The sequence below is a fragment of the Anas acuta genome, chromosome 5 (genome assembly GCF_963932015.1).
Source record: "Anas acuta chromosome 5, bAnaAcu1.1, whole genome shotgun sequence".
Lineage (NCBI taxonomy): Eukaryota > Metazoa > Chordata > Aves > Anseriformes > Anatidae > Anas > Anas acuta.
In genome coordinates this window covers 12503683-12523398 of record NC_088983.1, presented here as the reverse complement: position 1 = coordinate 12523398, position 19716 = coordinate 12503683, and the positions used below count along the sequence as shown (strand labels likewise).

Below are 19716 nucleotides of genomic sequence, written 5' to 3'. Positions count from 1 at the left end.
ACAGTTATTAAAGGCACCTAATTTTTGTAGTGTGCATGTTAAGAACTTTCTGAAAATCAACCCTATTTAGTTATTTCTGGTTTAGAACCCTAAATATAAAATCCTAAATCACAGGTTGTCATTGAATACAGCAATTTGTCTTAAGTAGCAGGGTCTTGCCCAGCGGTCAGTCTCTAGTAGGGTCAGTAGGTAGATGCCGAGAGAAAATGAATTTGGCAAAGATTTATGGTGCCTTCAAATCCTCCTCTAGCCAGTGCTCATTTGAAAGTTAGGGGATTTCTGAGCTCCAAAGCATTTAATCTTTGTAATTTCCTAACTCAGTAGTTCTCTGCTCTTATGAGACCATCTTGTCTAAGGGTGCTAGCTCCAAGGTGTTATAGTGTTATATAACTTATACCGGTCAAATCTAATGTATGGATTTTGCTTTATGGAGTGAATGAAACAATAATATAACCAGCGTTTCCTCCCCCCCCCCCCCCCCAGATTTTCAAAATCTTTTATTCTTTTGTGGTAGTGTGTTCTGCAGGACAAAGATGACATAGTAGTATATTCCATTAATTTGTTATTCTTCATCCTGCTGTAGCAGGCTGGAAGCAGTGGAACATGATAGCCCTATTCATCCATATAATGTGTGTGACACTCATGATGGCAATAGAGATTTTCTAGACATTACTGTTAACCCTGTGTCAGAGTAACAAGTTCTGACATTTGTTTTCAAAACTTCTGCAAGCAATTCATTGGAAGAAGCCAGTATAGGTACTGTTCCTCATTGTTCTGCTACATGCCTGTCTGTTAATAAGGCGACTGAATTTAGGCTGCCAGCTTGCATCCTATAAACTCACGTAGCTGTCAGATGGTTATAGCCTTGTCACCACTAGGCTAGATTCAAGCTGTTCACAGAGCAGGGTTAGATACCATGCTGCTAGTACCCCAAGCATTCTGATTTTTAGATTGATTTTAAAATCTGTGACAATGCTCCTTTAACTGTAGCTGATGCACAAAATGAGAATTTGGGGAGACTTTCTCTTAAATGCACGCATTACACTTTAATTGAAAGAACTTTCAAAGTGATCTGTTCAATGTCAGTACGCTTCTAATACTGTATTGTAAAAGTAACAAGAAGTTCTTCCCATTATCTTGGAAGAGGCAAAAGAAACTCATTTTGGAGACTGTACTGCTTACCTGGGTGTGTGGAAAAAGGCATTGTCATTCTCTTGTTGAAGAGGTGACTAAATAGCTTCAGTATTTCAGAATAGCCTGACTTTTCTTAATGGTGCCTTGTTCCCTTTTCTATTTAGAACTATGTATATATTTTTTTTTTCCCAAGGATTTTGAGCTCGCTGATTATTAGGATGAAAGTACATTTATTTGGTACATGTGTGTATAGTAATACTAGTTTCTTGAGTGCTGAAAGCCTTTCTCTATATACCTTGGTATTTTTCTAAGGAAATTATTTCATATAATTTTTGCCCATAACGCTTATTTTATAAGAAAAGGGACATTATGCAGGAAGGAGTGTGCTTGACCATGAACAAAAGCTTCTGGCTGTGATTCTGTCTGGGTGATAATACAGGTCAGGAGGTAAGAGCCAGCTCTTAACCAACTGCTCTGCAAAAGCCATTAATGCAAGTTGATAAAGAACAACTCGGGAGGGTGGTGGATTTTGGTCTCTTCATCACAAAAATCTTGGTGGGGTTGTTACATGTTTTGGTGTGTTAATATCTAGATACGTTTGGAGATCATTGTTACACGGAGATTTATTTTTTTAATTATTTTCTTGTTTCCAGCAATGCTGTTGTCAAGGAAACGGAAATCCTTGTAATGCCTTTGTTCACTTTCTCAGAATCCACAGCTGGAGATGACTTATATAGTTTTTATTATGTTCTTAGTAGTTGACACACTCTTGTGCCTCAAAGGATTTTTCAAAGGAGTGTGTTTCTTTGAGTATGAACAGCAGCATCCTGATCTTTACACTGTTTGGTAGGCCACTGTTTTCTTTCCTTTTTCGTTAACCAGAACTAAATTCAGTACTCCTTTAGACTGTAATTTATCCTAATGCTTGCACAGAAATTGGTATTTTTGTTTGTTTAAACAAAAAAGGCAAAAAAGCAGTGAATATCTCAGCTTCTGGGTTACGTTTTCAGTTTTTAAGGGCATTTGTTTTACTTCTGCACTGGGTCTGGCTGGGATGGAGTTCACTTTCCCTGCTGTGGCCCATACAATGCTGTGCTCTGCAGGTGTAGCTAGAACAGCATTGGTTTCACACCAGTGTTTTGCCCAAGGCTGAGGAATGCTGGCACAGTATCAGGACTTCTTCTAATCCCCCCAGAGCCAGCAGGATGGGGGCAGGCAAGAGGTGAGGAGGGAACATCACCAGGGCAGCTGACCTAAGCCAGCCAAAGGGATATTCCATGCCATATGGTGTCACACTCAGCAACAAAGGTGGGAAAAAGAAGAAAAGGGGAGGGGTGGACTCTTGTGAAAACGTCTGTCCTCTCGAACACCAGCTATGTGCATTGAGGCCCTGCTTCAAGGACGTCGTCAAGCATCACTTGTTGGTGAGAAGTAGGGGGTAATTTATTTCCTCTGCATTTCTACATGGCCTTTGCTTTTTTTTTTTTTCCTTTTTCCTTTAGTTACATTATTTAATTAACCATAATTTTCCCTTAATAATATTTTATTCCTTTAATTAAATTATCCTTATCTCAACCCATGAGTTGTTTTTAACTTTTCTTCTTCCCTTCTTCTTCTGAGGAGAGGGAGTAGTTGTGGTGGTGTTCAGCTGCCTAGCTAGGTAAAACCACCACAACTTCACACTTGGAAATGCCTCCTGAATTAGAGTCTCTGTGAGGAATACTAGAGGAGTACTTCATGCTGGAAGTGGTCCCTCAGTGAGACCTCTCAGTGAGGTTTGAAGATGTAGCTTTGGGGAAGACAAGCAGGGGAAGAAGGATACTTCATGGTACAGCTAACACACCTGTGTTTTCCAGAAGAAGTGGGAATTACTTAAAGAAAAGTTCAGAAAATAAAGCTCTTCTGAAAGCAGTAGAACTAATGGAGTCTGGCTGTGTCTTGAGGCTGGCTACCTGTGGATTTTCTTCAACTTCTCTGTCCTTCAGGGCTTCTGCTGTGTCTTTTTTTTTTTTTTTTTTTTTTATTCAGCTGCTCAGTTTGATTAAACCTTGAGGGGCAATGAAGTCCTTCTCAGAACTCTGAAATTTGGTTGAGATTGAGTGAAGTAACAATAGGTGAGACGCACCAGAGATACGGCTCTTGGGTCAGTGCTATTTCACAAGCCGTTCTTTCTCCAGGAATCCTAAAGGATGGAGTATGACTATTGAATATCCTTAAAATGTCATGGAAGAAGAGATTCTGTTTCTTCATGTTATATAGAAGGATGTTTTTGGTCACTCATTAGTTACAGAAATATCAAAAATATTAAATGTTTGCCTTTTTCTTAGAAACCTGTCTGTTCTGAATTGCTGAGCTTTGCACTTCCTTTCTGCTAAGAGCTCTTCCTACTGTTTACTGTTTCTCTCTTATGTAGGCTTTAGCAGACAAGTAAGCAACCCTGTCCTCCTCCCAGCATAGCCAACCCATTAGCAGAGGAAAATGTTGGTGACAGAGATGGCAACGGAGCAGTGTCCCTAATGAAGCTTAACTGATAATGTCATAAATTAAGCCCTTCAATTATATGTCAGATCTCTGTGGACAGCTCTATGGAGCAGAACATCATCTGAGATAGGAAAAGCATATTGTGGTGTTATCTCCCTTCCAGATGCTTCAGTAATATTCCTGGTTGAAATGATTTTTGGAGCTTGGACAAAACAGAGGTAGGATAGTTTTATGTTCTCAAGTTGCTTTAACGCATTGTGGGAGTATCAACCTTATCACTGGTAGAGAAATTCCAAATGTTTCTACTGTTTAATATAAATACTTTTTATATAAATAACACCAGTGTAAGTTTGCTTCTTTTCTAGAAGTCTTGCTTTACAGATGCCTTGTACATACTGCTATATATATATTAAAGAAATCTGCTAACAAACCTACAAGATATCTTATGACTTGGATTCCCTACCTCTGTTGGTCTGTGAATGTTGTCAAGGAAACAGATCTTTGAGAAGCTTTTCTCTACTTTTTTCAGGTTCTATAGAGAGATTACTTGTGTTGGATTTATCCAGCATCAGGAGCAGAGGCAATTTGCCTGAAGTTTCTATTACTTATAATATATTTTTGTTCTTGTCTCTCTTTTTTTTTTTTTCCTTTTTAAAAGACTTTATTTTTAGCATGTGTAAAATTGCTGCCTCTTTAAGCTTATAATATCAGTAAATGTACCAAAGGTTGTTACCTTTTGATTTTTAGATGAAGCCCAATAGAACTTTAATGGCAGTCTTATATATTTATGCTATAAAGACAAGTGTTAGTTATAGATTCCCTTTAAATTAAAGGGAAAAAGAAACATTAATGAAAACTTTGTTCTTTAGAGATCTTGCTTCACTACTGTGGAACTAATGACTTACCATCTCCTATCACACACATCATGTTTCATTGCAGTAATCCTCCATCTTCAAAGAGAAATGCATTTTGTGGCTGGTCTGGAACTGTTTGATTTGTCTTCCAGTACATGCATGATGGAAGGTGCAGACTTATTTATTTTTTAACTTTATACCCAGCTACTGTTTTTAATCCCAGGACATATCTAAAATGCAATTATAGAAACTTTCTACCTTTCTTAAATGTTTCAATTGGCTAATAGATTAAAGATAAATGGGGTGGGAGAGAATGACAAATAACGAAGACTGCATGTGCTTGTATGTTGTACACGTGCCAGCTGTGTATATGTGCCAGCTTGCTTTATAAAGTAAGATTTATGAATTTATCCTGTTCTCTAGGCTTGTTATCTTTTTCTAGATCAACATTTCTTCACTAAAATAATTTTTCTTATTGCAAATGTTGTGATTAGTGGCTAGAATGTAATTTTTGCCATGTGAGCAATATGTCTTCCTTAATGATACGCTTAAGGTTGTTGGTGGAGAAATAGCTTGCTGCAGATTTAGTTAGCGGTGTTACTGACTGGTTATTGAGGTTTCTGCATGCTATATATAGAACTGGCCTGGAGCTGCTCAGGGAAAAATGTAATTTGTAACTACAAACTATAAGCAGGTAAATCTATAAGGCTATTATAGTCCTACAGCTTAATCGTCTCATATACAGATAATTGAAAAAGTCCTCCCAAAAGTGCTTACTTTCTCATAAGGAAATTTCTCTAACAGTTTTGAGTAAGCATTTAAATTTGAGAACTCTACATTTTTAAACAATGTTTTCGTATTTGTGAAGAGAAATAAGTGGCTAATGTAAGGACATTAATTTAGAGAGGAATCAGCATGATAAGGCGATGTGCGTTACTAGCTTCTATATTTCTGATGACTTATTTCCTTGCTTTCTCTTCTGTTCACTTTCTTTTCAGTGACTCTGTCAGACTCCCTAACCAGACTTTTCATGTCTTCTTGCTCTTTCTTGACGATATTTCTTGCTTATTACCTCTTTGCTTTTTCTGGAGCTTCTGAGCTTCTAGCTGCCTTCTGCCCCAGCTTGGTGTTTGTGATACCAGCTTAATCAACAAGCATTATCTGGAAGACTTTTGTGTGATTGCTTGCATACACAAATGATTTGTTTTGTATTTTATTTAACCTTTTCCATGTATTGTGGTGTCTAAACTCTTGTAGTCAACCTGGCTGTAAGTAGGACTTGTTATTCATAGTTTCTTCTGTAATCTTGCTGCTGTGTGATGGATTTGGGGTAAACCATTGGGTGCAGCTGGCTTTTGTTACTGAAAAAAATAACAGTTGTAATGAAAAAGTGACTTGAGCAAGCCAACTGATATATGGTGGAAGATGGCTTTCAGATGGTTATTTTAAATCATTATCTGTACACTGTCCCTCATAGTTAGATATTACTTCAAATCAGCATGAGCAATAAGAATGAAGCAACTGCTTCTCGAAATAAGAGAGTCAACCAGTTTATGTTGGTGATGGGACAGAATTTGCTCATGAATTGGGATTAGGCTATTTTTCACGGGTAGAGATTTGTACTCAAGCACAACATTATTTTTAGAACTGTTGTAGCAATGCATTATTATGTGCTATTGTAGAAATACATTAAGCATGTGCACTGTTAGCAGTATCTGGCAGGACTGTGCTATAGAACAGCTGCCTTTCATCTGATATTTAGGTTTGGCAGAGCTTGGCCACTAGCTGTTGTCCCTGCTGTGTCATCTCCCAGTGGATCATGTGCAAGAAGGAGACAGCTTGAATTGCTTCTTTTAGGTTTTTGTGTTCGTGCTTAATTGTTTTATTGACTGTGTTTATAAAAAAGATGGTTATCTGATCATATTGGTATATGTAGCTGTATAAAAAGCTGTAGAGTGCCCTTTGGTGAATCACAAGTTTAATATAAATACAGTAGCATAATATAGGAATACAGTCCAAACAGGTATGTTTTGAACTTAAGCTTCAGTTAAACAGTGACTATTAATGTAAAAACAAACAACTCCCCCAAAGGGTTGGTAAATGGCAGTTTTCTACCTCTGTTTTCTGAAATAGCTCACATGTCAACAGCAAATAGATATGCAGTGTTTCAGAAGCTGGTAGTGTAGTTGCTAAGACTGTACTTATTCTCTGAATAAAGCATCATTTCTTACTCCAGTAATGGATGTACAAAATCTGCAGGGTGCAAGTAAGTCTTTGAATGTATCTATCCAGGCCTTAATTACCCTGTAGGAATCGAGGATGCTTACCACGATGTACAATTTGCCTCTGAAGCATTCTAAGTCTGAAATTGAGGTGTTTTAACACTTACGAGGAATCCTCACTTTTAATAGAGCATAGATGTATGTGACTTGGAAGTGATTGATGCTAATGAATATGATACATTGAGGTGAAAGGAAAATCAGATTATTTAATAAATGGCTATAGCAATTTAGCTAATCATCTCCTGGGGAGTTATAATACATGTACGCTTCTCCTGGAGTTCTTCTCCTTTGCCTGCTGGCAAGATATTGATTGCTTAAGTGTTTTGGGCACAATTATTAACTGCTAGTGACCACTACTGTGACTGTGCTTTTAGGTATTTTGAATCTGTTATCATTCTTAATGTGCTATTATTACTGTGACATTGATGAGAAACAGCCAAATGCAAGCTATGTTATTCTTCTCCTATATGGTACAGCAATAGAAAATTTGGTGTTCTGAAGTCACCTATGAAAGTTACTTGTCATTATATATTAATTTCCCTTGTATTACTTCATTTACATGCATCAAATGCTCTGCTTTAACCATGTCATCCCAAATATGCCTAATATAAAGTAGTTTATTTATCTGAAGTGAATTTTGTATTCTTTCTTAAGCCAGAAATTTAGTATATGTGGTATACAGTTGGGGATGGGGACTTAAGTGCTTTTGCTGTACTTGGCTTCTCCTTCTGCCCAAATATTTCTCACTTTCCATATTGTACAACAAACCATAGCTTAAATCATGAACTGATTTACGAATATATTGTAACTTCTGCTTTTTTTCATTTTTCAGAAACTTTCCATTTGAGATGCATCTACAGGGTTAGCCATATTATGATGATTAGTCACAAACCACTTAAAGGGTAACTGCAGAATAGGTGCGAATTCTTCGCTTTGTTTTGGTGTGTGAGGGGAAGTTAGTTCTGTTGTGCTGTCTGCCCAGCACAGATGTATAAATGCTATATTGTTTTTTGGTGAAAAATTAATCTGTATAAGTATCTTCCATAAGGTTAATAATTTATGGAGAATCTGTGGTTCAATTCAGGAGTGATTATCTCAGAATCCTTCTGCACAGTAAAGAACAAACTACGTTAAAAGATGGCAGTCAGTGGCAGAAATACTTTGTTGTGAAAGGCAGATTCTCTGATAAAGCAATGATTTTAAGTATCCTTTAGCTACTTATTTACAGACTGCCTTTTATGTGAGCTTTGTAATGTAAAGTTTGCCTGTTTTCAGAGGGGAAACAACAAAAAAAAATCTCTAGCTTGTGGTGCTTTTTTCTTGGCTTCCTGCCTTTTTCAGCATTTGGTAAGAATACCCCTTTTTCTGCAAATAGTGGAATTAAGCTAAAACAGATTGTTTGGCACAGATAATTAAAATATCACATGAAGTCTGATCATATGAATCTTACTGTTTGGTCTGCTTTGCCTCAACTGTCCTTGCAACTTTTGTTTGATATTCTGGCTGAAAATTTCTGGTGTTTCATTCAGAGTGCCTAATACCTAGTGTTAGACTCAAGGCTCCTTCAGTATCAGTTTCCATATTACTTCAGAGATTACTTGATGTGGATTTTTAAATGATTCTAGTAAGTAGCACGTGTAGTCTGCACGCTGGGTTATGATCTGCATGGTACAATACTGTCGTGCCATCTGTGTAGAGGAGATGAATTTCCATGGTGAAAAACATGTTTTAAAATGTTATTTTCCTCTTAATTTGCTGTAACTTCTGTTTTGAGTATCAGAAATTTACACATTTATTCCACTGCAATGTCAAATATTATTATCTTGCCATAGGTCTGCAGTTTTCCTTCTTATTTATCCCTTCTATTTCCTAGCTGGATTGTTCTAAAAAGCAATACCCCTTGGAGAGTGCCCAGCTTCTCTGAGGGGATTAAAATCTTCAGGAGCTTTAAGGATGTGGTACCATAGCAGCTGGCCTTCCATTAGTGCCTGCTTGGATGACCTGACTTGCTTCATGCTAATGTTTGCTTGGTGATGTTGGTGTAACGTAACCTCCTGCTGCTGGTTTTATTCTGCTGACCGCTTTGTGTGGGACTGGAAGTGGTTCACGCACAACTTTCCAAAAGTGACTGTTACTGAATTTTGACCAAGTATTTCAACAATATCTTCTGGAGTTCTTACATAGAATGCAGAAGGGCAAGAAAGATCTATACTAAGTCTTACTCCTTCACTGCATTTCTTTTCCTGGATAAGCCTGAGTAGGTTGAGCTTTTTTTCTTCCTGAAATGTGCCTTTAGCACTGCTTATTGGAGAACTAGAGTTGTGATTTTGTTGACTACTTTGGCCGAAGATCACTTTTATCTGAACTTGTGTCTTCAGTAGGAGTATGGCAACATGGTCATAATTCTCACAGTTGTTAATGTCCAGAGACTTTTCTTGCTTTCTCAGTCCATTTACAGCTTAAGGAAACAGATATTGGGGAGGATAGATATTGGCTGGATCTCTTGACGAAACCCTTCTCAGGTACAGAATTGGGAATTTGAGTTATATGCACTGCTTTGGGTGGGGTGTTGTCCCTTCACTGATGGGCAAAGGACCAGTGCTTTCTTGGAGGATGACACCCTCCTGAGCAAAAAACCAGCTGGTTGCTGTTAAAAGCAGAGTGCAGAGGCAGGGTTTAATGACCTGCAGCATGGAGCATCTCATAATCTTGTCTGTTTTCCAGGCAGCTGGTATTGCTGACATTTCTGGTGCACCTTTGAAACAGAACACCAAATGTGTGTTTGTTCATGTAGGCAGCAGCAGTACCCATCTTTTGGACAATGAACAAGGTCAGGCGTTTCTTGGCACTACATGTTTTTTTTTCAGAACACTAGACTTCTTAAAGAAACTTTTCACTTCTATTTTCTCTGCAAACATCATTCTTGGCAAATTTTTTGTCAGGGTAGACATTTCAGTTATAGAATAAAATTGTTAGTAAAACTGGATTGAGAGATACAGACCCATAGGACGTCCTTAAAACATGCAATTATTCACACTGTTATTTTGACTGATTAAATCCTCTATGACAAATAGTTGGTGAGCAATAGAGGAAACTTAATCTATTGCACTTTAGAATGCTGCCAAAATGTTTCTTCTACATCTTGGAGTGCATTATTCATTAATCTCTTTCCTAGTGGAAGGAGGCTTTCTTTACTCTTAGAAGAATAAAGGACAAAATGTCAAGGCATTACTGACACCCTGTTCTTGGGGTCAGTTTTTTTTTTCCCTATTTTCAGGTTTTCTTCCTGGAAGTGTTGATTATGGCCAAGATCAATGTTGATGCTCAAAGGCTCCTTCCTTCTCTGAAGCCAGTAACATTTATGACTTTCTTCACCAATAGAATCATGTCAATGCACTATCTGATGTTAACATTCTTGTGCTATACATCATATTTCATCCCTGTAGTTTGACTGAATTTATGTTTTCCTAATGACCTTGACTCAGCTGTAAACAAAGTAGAAGAAAATATACAGCCTAATGTGGATGGTATCCTTAGTATGCGCAGTAGTGTACTCCTGGCTTCACGACAAGTATTTTCAAACTATCACACACATCAGTCTTATGAATGTGTGTGTAATTAGGGGAGCCCAATCATTTTTATTTTTATTTGCATTTCCATTTGATGGTGTGAGGAACTTATTTTTAACCATCTCTTCTGAGAAAACAATCTAAATTAGTGTTTTTATCAGCTTTTGCCTGAAGAGGAGTTTCTTAACAAAAGCCATGTACTTGCATTTGAACACATATTCCCTGCATTAGCAGGTAAGCAAAGGTATCCAATTTTCCTGAGCAACAAAATACTTGATTACAGGTCTAATGATAGTTTAAGAGGTGTTTTCAGATGTGCTGAAATCAAGGACTTGAAGCAGATGAACTTAATTATCTTTGTGAATATTCACAATCACATTATGTACTTTAAATGTCACATTTGGAAATAGTGCCTCATTGCTAGTTAATTAACAATAATTACTCAAGGTAGTACTTACATTTCTGGAATTTCTTACTGACTGTGAAAAATGTTTTACTTCTAAAGATTTAGCAGTATAAGAAGTAGGTTTTACTTAATGCATTCTTAAAGTGTTACTCTTGCTTAGCCCCTCTGTTCTTTTTACATCTCATAGTGCTGCATGGAGAATCAGTTGATCCATTCTCTTTGCTACGTTTGGACAATGAGTTTAACACTCGTTGTTAAACTTTTTTTTTTTTTTTTAGCAAGCAGTTGAACTCTTAGTAGAAGAAGAGGAGAGAAGCAATAGAAAATTAGACTGGCAGTGTAGTGATCCATCATAAAGTATTACAAAAGTGTGTTGACACCTTCAACTAAAGAAATATGGTTTATGATAATACCAGAAGGTTTTTGCAGTCATAGTGCCTATGCTCAGTATGTCGTTCTCTGTAAGAACTGCTTTTCTTGGCAAAGAACATCATACAATACAAGGTAGCTTAAACTGCAGCCAAAAAAAACCCTACCTCTTAGATCCTACAAAATCCTCCCTATGTTCCTGTTCTCAGCTTCCCTCTTCCATCTTTCTTTTCGGCCTTTCATGTAGAAATCTAGTTGAAATGTGAAAGGATTCCCTTTAAGTCTTCTCCCTTCCAAAATAAACCTGTCTTCAATAGCGATAGTTTCCTTGTTTGCAGCTGCACACTTCACATGTACACATGTGTGTGTATAATATTTTTAAAGAGCTTAAATTAACGGAAAGTCTCTATTGTCAATTAGGCTTATACTTACAAACTGGATGTTCTCTTTGCCTGAAGACTTGAGCATTTCCTGTGTGAATGAGGTGTCCCTTGAAATCCTGGCAATAATGTATAACCTACTTTACATAATTATCTTTTTTTTTTCTTTTCTGTAAAGTACATAAAATGCTTTATTATTAAGTTTTAAATTCATGACAGCATTTATAATGTGGAAAGCAGATGTTTGAAATCTCAGGCATCAATTTAAAGCTAATTCTGAGAACAGGAAGAGAAGCTACTAAAATTTAGAAAGTAATGTAGATTAATTAAACTAATTATGTATGCATTGTGTGGAGGGAATGGAGATGCCTTCGTGTACCTGCAGTTATATTCAATGAAGTGATGAGCACCATTTGGGGTGTTATTATTTAAAAAAAGCAATGGGAACACATGGACAAGAATATGAGTGACAGGAAGCTGAAATGATAAAAATAGATTGTGGAAGGGTCCAACATGTTATGTGAAACTAATAGTGACAGTAGTGGAAGCGCTAACACTTCACCGGGGAAACTTCCCAATAGTAATTTTTCAGTTATAGAATGACCTGGAGGAAACAAGCTTTTCACAACTAACAGCTTTTAATTTAAAGTATTTGGTGAATGTCATAGACTTGGTATAACTTAATGGTAGTGTTCTGCATGTTGAAGGACTTTCTATATTTACATTTCTATGTCAAATAGGTTGAAGCAAAAAAAAACAACTTATTATTTCCCCCTCCTCCCTCTGTCCTTTAAACATGAGGGACTCTTATTTGCTTTTTAAGACTGGTGATAAATCTATTCTTGGGTTGTTTAAGTACAAAGCCTGGATTATCAAAACAACAGCTAATGCAAATTATTTTGTTGTTCTCCTTTAATCTTTAAATTATTCTTTCTGTAGTTCTACTGTGATAGTGAAGTAAATACAATGAAATACTTCCTCATGGTGAAGTAACAGTCCCTAAGCATGTCATATTGCAGTGAGAATCTAATTCTGCTTGATGTCAGGTTGTATTTCTTAATTTTTTGTTTCTGTAGTATCAAGGAGTTGATCACTCTGGGTCCTTTGGTGAAGGCTGCTATGGGTGTATCCGCACCGTTTGGCTGGATCGCTGTGTATTGTGTTAGGACAACATATATGAACATGCAAAGCCAGCTTTGCTGACTAGACATGCATTTAGTTTGCAAATCATCTATCAGTACCCTTTAGGATAAAGGGCTTCACGAAATCTCTGTTGATAACTTTCTGTTGGGTCGACTCTGTAATAGCTTGCTTTTCAACATTTAGCAGAAGAGAGATTAAATTGTCCCTGTGACAACGCGCAGAAGCACCACAGGGCAAACAAAATGATTTTATAGTAACCAAGCTATATTACAAAGAGGAATATTAAACATATGCCTCATAACAGAAGATTGCAAATATAAGTATCAGGCCTCTTTCTGTCTAATGGGTTGCATAGATATGCAAAGGAGAAATAACAAAAGCTAATCAGTTTTGTTTTGTGTAAAGATGTTAATATGTAGATACTTGAATTCCCTCCAAAAAAAAAATTAAAAAAAAAAAATTGAGTAATCTAATGATGCGTGTTGACGTTGTGTAAATTGCTTGGAGGAGCTGCAGTAATCACTTCACTTGAAAAGAGAACAGGCTTAAAAAGAAAGTAGGATGACACAGCTGATGTTGTACATCTGTGCTAAAATTCCTGTGAATTAGTCAAGTCTAAGATAACCTGAGACAATCAGTGCAAAGCTGGCCTGGGCTGTACCAACTGGAGAAACCTGCCAGAACGATACCCTTCTCTTGGACGTGGATACATGTGGATGTAAAGAGCAGGAAACAGTGCAATGGCCCCCGTATGCTGGAGATAGATGTGGCAGTGAGGTACTTTAGTTGGTGACATGGGAAGCTGGCATGGCAGGTGAGGGGAGGTGCCTTTCAGTCACAGGAAGGCTCCTGGCCCGCTGCTGCATGGTGCCCCATCAGTGGGCCAGGCTACGGCTGTGGCTGTGCTGGGTGAGGAAAACTGAGTTGAGTGGTGTGTGTTTGTAGGGAAATCAGGGGAAAAAAGAAGTTCCAGTCAGCAGTGTCTCTACAGCATCTAAATGGCAGGAATGTGCTGAGGGAATACCTCTTCTGTGCGCACATTTAAGGCAAATGCATGCTCTGGAAGACAGCCATTCCCATCTGTGGTGCAGACTGTTTGCTTCGAGTCAGCAGATCTTATAGCAGGTGCTGAGTCAGTGCCTGCTATATCCCAGGAGCCAAATGTAAGCCTCTGAGAAATCCCAGGGTCTTTAGAGCATCTACACTTCCCAATGCTACAAACACTTCTCATAAGTGAGGAGGAAAACCAAACATCTGTAATGTGACGATGCCTTGTATCTCAGTGTATTCTGTAATACTCTCCATTTTCCAGGATTTAACAGTATTTTTACAGACTTAATTCTGAACAAAAGCTGTCTTCAACCATTCAGTAGAGAGTCACCCAAGCAGGAATTCCTGCCATAAAGAGATTTGGCTCTTGTGTTGATCTCTGTAAGAGGAGCATCAGCAAGGACTCTGCAAATCAGTTTAGTGCTGTGTGGTGTCGTCTGGAGGCTCTTTAATTTACATAGAAAGCAAATGCATCTGAGTGACATACTGCCATTAACTGTGGGTGTTGGATGGCATTAACTTCCATCAGGACATATCAGCTTGTTCCAGGGGAGGTGGGAGACTGAACCTGGTGCCAGAGGCTTTGTCCCTGTGACAACGCAGTCACAGGTGTATTATTCAGAGCAGCTTATAATTATCCTCTGTTGTTTTAAGTAAGCTATCAAAACAAATCACCTTTTTTTCAGTGCTCTCTTGTAGTCCTGGCTAATTTGATTCTAATGCCAAAGCCCGCTGAGGTCCCTGCTACAACTGCAGTTCAGCCCGACCCCCAGTGTCACTCAAACAACCCACCTGCCTGTCATCAAGCAGCGTTGTGCCCTGGGAGATGAACAGATCTGCTCTTACTTGAAGACCTTTACTGCAAGAACTTAATCAAACAGTGAGCCTCCAGTCATCTTTTCATACCTGTTTCTGAACTCTGGCAGGATAAGGCTAAAGAAAATGAAAAACTAAGCTGCTTTTTCACACCACCCTGTATTTCGCTGTGCCTTGGTTATAGTTTAACTAAATGATAAAAAAAATATACGGTTTTCTGGTTATTCAATGTCTTCTCTGTTTTTAATTTGTTTCCCCTTGGATGGCAGGCATTTCTATTCATATGATGTCTAAGGAGCACTGGGTTGCATAGTGCTTCTCTCCACGACTCACTTCCCTGAAAGTGTTTTTATTATATATATTTAATTTTTTAAAGCATCATATTTTAAAGCATATTTACAGAAAGATTATGGTATACAGTTGTGAAAATGAGATCCTTGTCTGCTCTTTTATGATATCACTGTCACTATCAGAGCATGGTTGGAAGGGACCTTAAGGATCACCCAGTTCCAGCCAGTTCATGTCCCCAGGGACACCTCCCACCAGCCCAGGTTGCCCAAAGCCCCATCCAGCCTGGCCTGGAACACCTCCAGGGATGGGGCACCCACAGCTTCTCTGGGCAGCCTGTGCCAGTGCCTCACCACCCTCTGAGTGAAGAATTTCTTCCTAATATCTAAATCTACCCTCTTTTAGTTTAAAGTCATTACTCCTTGTCCTATCACTCCACTTCCTGATAAACGGTCCAAAATCATAATTAGTTTTTAGTGTATAATTGGTTCCAACTATTCATGTGGTGTTTAAACAGTGTTTGTATAAATCTTTAGTTTTTCCTGTTTGAAACACATCATTGTGGTTGGATGAGATTTTTTTTTTTCTTAACTTCCAAGTAGTATGGAATAATTTTTCCCAAACAAGGTGCACTGGTTCCAAGTCTCACCCTGCTCCAGCCTTCAACCTGTAATTATCTGAGTTGAAAAATCAACTGTTGTTGTAATTGGTCATTATTTATTTTGGGTTAGAGGGTCAAAGATGAAGTGCTTCTATAACACATGATAGACGAAAGCTTGCACAGCAGTGATTATAGTTCAATAAGCTAATGATACTCTAAAAGTACCAGTCAATAGGTAGTAGTAATGGCTTAAGTGTGTGATTACTGGACTCTTGGGAACACAGATCACTCCTAAAGAATCCATAAAAAGTAATTAAGAAAAGCAAGGTTCTTGACAGTAGGCTTAAGGTAGGTGCATATTGTGTGTCCCCACCAGGGGTGCCTTTTATTTCTGGAAACAGATTGAAAACCACTTAAGTATTGCCTTTTTTTTTTTTTTTCTTCCCTCTCTCTTTTCTTCCCAAAGAAAAGAGATGTGGTTGATTCTTGCATGTTCCCTAACAATACCTTTTTAAAATTACATTCAGTAAGAAACTGTCTGGTTACTGTGCTGCTGCTCTTTGGACATTGTGTGTTCCTGCAGTGTCACACCGTTGGTGCCCAGAAAGTGTGCTCTGCTGGCATTTCTCCCACTGCTGAAACCATCCATCAGGCAGTTCCCCACAACAGGGCTACATCGGAATAACTACTAGATTAGCCTTGGAAGTGCAGCTGAGGTAACCCAAGCTTACTATGAGGATGACTCATTCTGATTTTGAGGGAAATGATCTTTCAGATGAGAAGTGAAGTAAAGGTTATGGAATCTGTAGTCTTAAAAGAGAAGCATTTCCAGTGCCTGAAGATGAAGAATCAGTATGTATTTAATGAATGTGTTAGTCATTCTGCAATATCTTTCCTATCCAACTGCTCATCAGGTGGATGTAAATATGCTAACTGTTCTTAATGGTACACTTATGTGATGTATGTATAAAACTGCTTAATCAGAAATGATTTGTATTGTTAATATTTCCTCAGCTAGGCAGGTAAATTATAGTAGATATTGTAATATTAGGAGATTAAAATCCAGATTTTTGAACCTAATCAGAAGCTTGCTGTTTAGCAAGCTTGCTGTTTAACAGCCCCCTACCTTCAGATTCCATTGACATTAACAACTCTTGTGAGTGCTAGCACATCTGGAAATCAGACAGCTTGAAGATTAATTCTTACATAAGCAAGCAGAAGATTAACAAACTTTAAAATTGCAGATAGAAAATCCAAAATGAGGATGACGTAGTTATTTTGGCTTAGAATACCTGTTATGGTAAGAACTCATATTAGGTCTGTCTGTTTCTAGTAGACCTTTTTGTATTCCTCAGTTTAAAATGATAGTATGACTTGTAATGAAGTAGTTTTGCTGTTGAAGTTAAACACTATAATGGTCTTTTAATGGCACCTTAATGGCATCTCTGAGGACTTGCACTGAAATAATTTTACCTTCTCATAATTGCATTTCATAATGGACTGTAGCAATACAATTTAAGGTCTCCTTTTTTTCCCCATTGGTTTGTTAAATATAACAAATGCTCTGAGTTACCATTCTGTCAAATAAAGGAAGTATTAGATTTTTGTTGCTGTTGTTGTGCATTATATATCTTCTGTACTTAAATATTTTGTCTCTCAGCAATAATAAGGTAGTCTCAGCAATAATAAAGTAGCAACTGATTTTCATAAAACTGTATCTATATTGCATAATAACAATAATACATGTATTGAATTGTTTTGGCTTCCAGTCTGGAAGAAAAACATTTCTCATGTTTATTTCTTGTGTATATGTGACTCTGAAGCTAGGTGTCATGAAGCAGATTATTGCATATCCAGTGCTTGTATTGTTCTGTGTAAATAGTCTTAAAGAATGTGCCTACTCAGCTTTGTCATTTTTGGTGAAGCCCCAGGTGTTGAATGGGAATAGTTTGTTATAAATCTGGCCTGACTTCAACTCAACAGTTACATCTACAAATATGCCATAATAAAAATAAAATTTTACAATGGATTGCCATGTCACGAAAACACTCGGATATACTAGCTGGTATTGAATAATGCTGAAATCTTATCTGTGTTGTTACCTAAAAGACCTGACAGTCCAGGTTTTCATCCTGATCTTGTTCGTACCTTGACTACTTTATTTCATTTCCATCATGGTTTTACTGTGTGAAGGCTGTTACTTTTGAGCTTTATTAAAAAATAAAAGCTTTTAAAAAGGAAGTGGTCAGAGCACTGAGCCTGCTGGAGCTCAAGGAGCATTTGGACAGTGCTCTCAGACACGTGGTCTGATTTTTGGGTGGTCCTGTGTGGAGCCAGGAGTTGGATGGACTTGATGATCCTTGTGGGTCCCTTCCAACTTGGGATATTCTGTGATTATAATTCTAATCTGCAGTTTAAATTTATAAGTCAACAGGGCCTATTTCTGAATAGCTATGTAGAACTCTACCATTTTTTTTTGTCTTTCTGTAATTACAGGCACAAATACTGTCCAAGAATGTCACTAAGTTGCAATCCTTTCTTTACTTTTTCATTTCTAAATCAAGAAGATGGAAAAAAAATGTTATTTACAGGTAAAATTAATTTATTCTGACAAAAATACAGCACATAGGATTATACTTTAATTTTTGGAACAATTGCAACATAAAATTTAATTTGCAAAGTAAATTAAATATGTAATGCTTGTATTAATCTTGTTCAGTCTCTTACCATTACACATTTTTGATTTACAACTTTCTTAAGAGCTCTGTTTGCCAGATTTGACTTCAAAGGCTCCCATGGAGGCTGTATTAATTATACATAGCGGCAAAATCTCAGCCAGTATATATATTTTAAAATTATTTATGTTTTCAGTTTCAATCAATGGGTCAAATTTTCCTTGTGCTGCAAGTCTGTTTTTGCAGTATGGAATCATTAAGTATATCTCCAAGAGTAGATGGCCAACAAACAAATTCAGGATAAGTGTAGTAGCTTTTATTATCAAGGTTTTACCAAGAACATTCCTGTGTTGTGTATGAAAAGATGAATAATTCTTGACATAGCAGTTTGGGGGTTTGGTTGTGTTTTTACAGAATTCTGCTTAATTCTTTTGTCTGTTCACTTGCCAGCTGAAAATGTCAATGTTTTATCTTAGTCTGTTTATGATTTCTTAAATTAATTTTACAAAACACTGGCAGCTTATAGCACGCTTTTGATTAAGTTTTTACTTTCCTGCTAATGGCAAAAATGCCTGAATGAAGCTTAGCGACTAGCAGTTGTGGAATCTTCTTTGGGGAAAGGGCTGCTGAGTTTCTGTGGGAGGGAAGATTAAAAGAAAACACAACAAATAATTGGAAATGTATTTCATGGGCATGCTTAGTAAGTCACGATGAAGGTCGTAGTGTAACAACTTCTGTCTTTGTCAGTTCTGAAGTGCAGAGGTAACACCATCCATGGCTGGAATCTCCCATTTTTGATGCAACATGTAGGAAAGTGATTGGAATATGCAACAGGAATGCAAATGTTTTGTAGTTGTTGTTGTCCATCATGGACCGTTAGGAGAACATTAAAAACAACAACAAAACAGACAAACAACAAAAAAACAACCATCATTTTTTCCTCTTCCTGATGTGGAATTTCAATATGGGGGGAAAAAAAAGTTTCAGGTGCAAGCAGTATTTTGCAAGATGTTAAATACCTATAAAATAAATGACTTCTCACCAATGTATGACTGAAAGCAGCAGAATCTGAAGTAATGTGAGCTAGTGGCTGAGTGAACTATGGAACACAAGAGATGAAATAAAGCAGTATCATAGTGGTGACTTTCTTGGTGGAAAGTTACACCTGAGCTGTTGTGTTTAGTAGCTAACACAATAAAATATGTTTTATGTGTTTCTTTTAAGATGTTTTGTAATTATGTATGGCAGTGCTTGGCATTCTTGTTCCAAAGTTTAATAGTTTAATCATTTTATGAAATTCATGGGGAGTTTGAATTCCTGGGATAGTAATTTCCACAACTGAATTGCATGTTATGTGGAAGGACCATTTTCATCAGTTTAGACTCTTGGATTTTGTTCTCTATTATGACACTGCAGCTAGTAGCATGTTTCAATATTGTTTCATAAATACAATATCATCTTTAAAATCTATCATCTTTCTTTTTTTTTCTTTAAAATCTGTCACTGTCTAGAACCATTTCTAACAGTTCTAAAAGATGCAACCAAATCTATGAACTGGACAGTTTTTTATCACCTAGTTTCATTACGGGCATAACTTTTCCCTTTTTCTTCTTTTCTTTTATACTTTTCCTCTTTTCTCTGTACAGTTTCTTTCACAGTTCCTTTTGT

General features: G+C 37.3%; 1 protein-coding gene across 4 annotated transcripts in view; it reads left to right on the top strand.

Moving 5' to 3' along the window:
* WDR25 (WD repeat domain 25) overlaps positions 1–19716 on the top strand; it is a 66810-nt gene that overhangs the window by 7293 nt on the left and 39801 nt on the right. The window contains exon 1 of one of the 4 annotated variants that reach the window (XM_068682765.1): positions 2397–2558. The exons of the other annotated variants lie outside the window; for them this stretch is intronic. Coding sequence (XP_068538866.1) covers positions 2412–2558 — 147 coding nt within the window. The 5' untranslated portion in view covers positions 2397–2411. Of the gene's footprint in view, positions 1–2396; positions 2559–19716 lie in introns of those variants that run through there. 4 annotated transcript variants of the gene reach the window in all.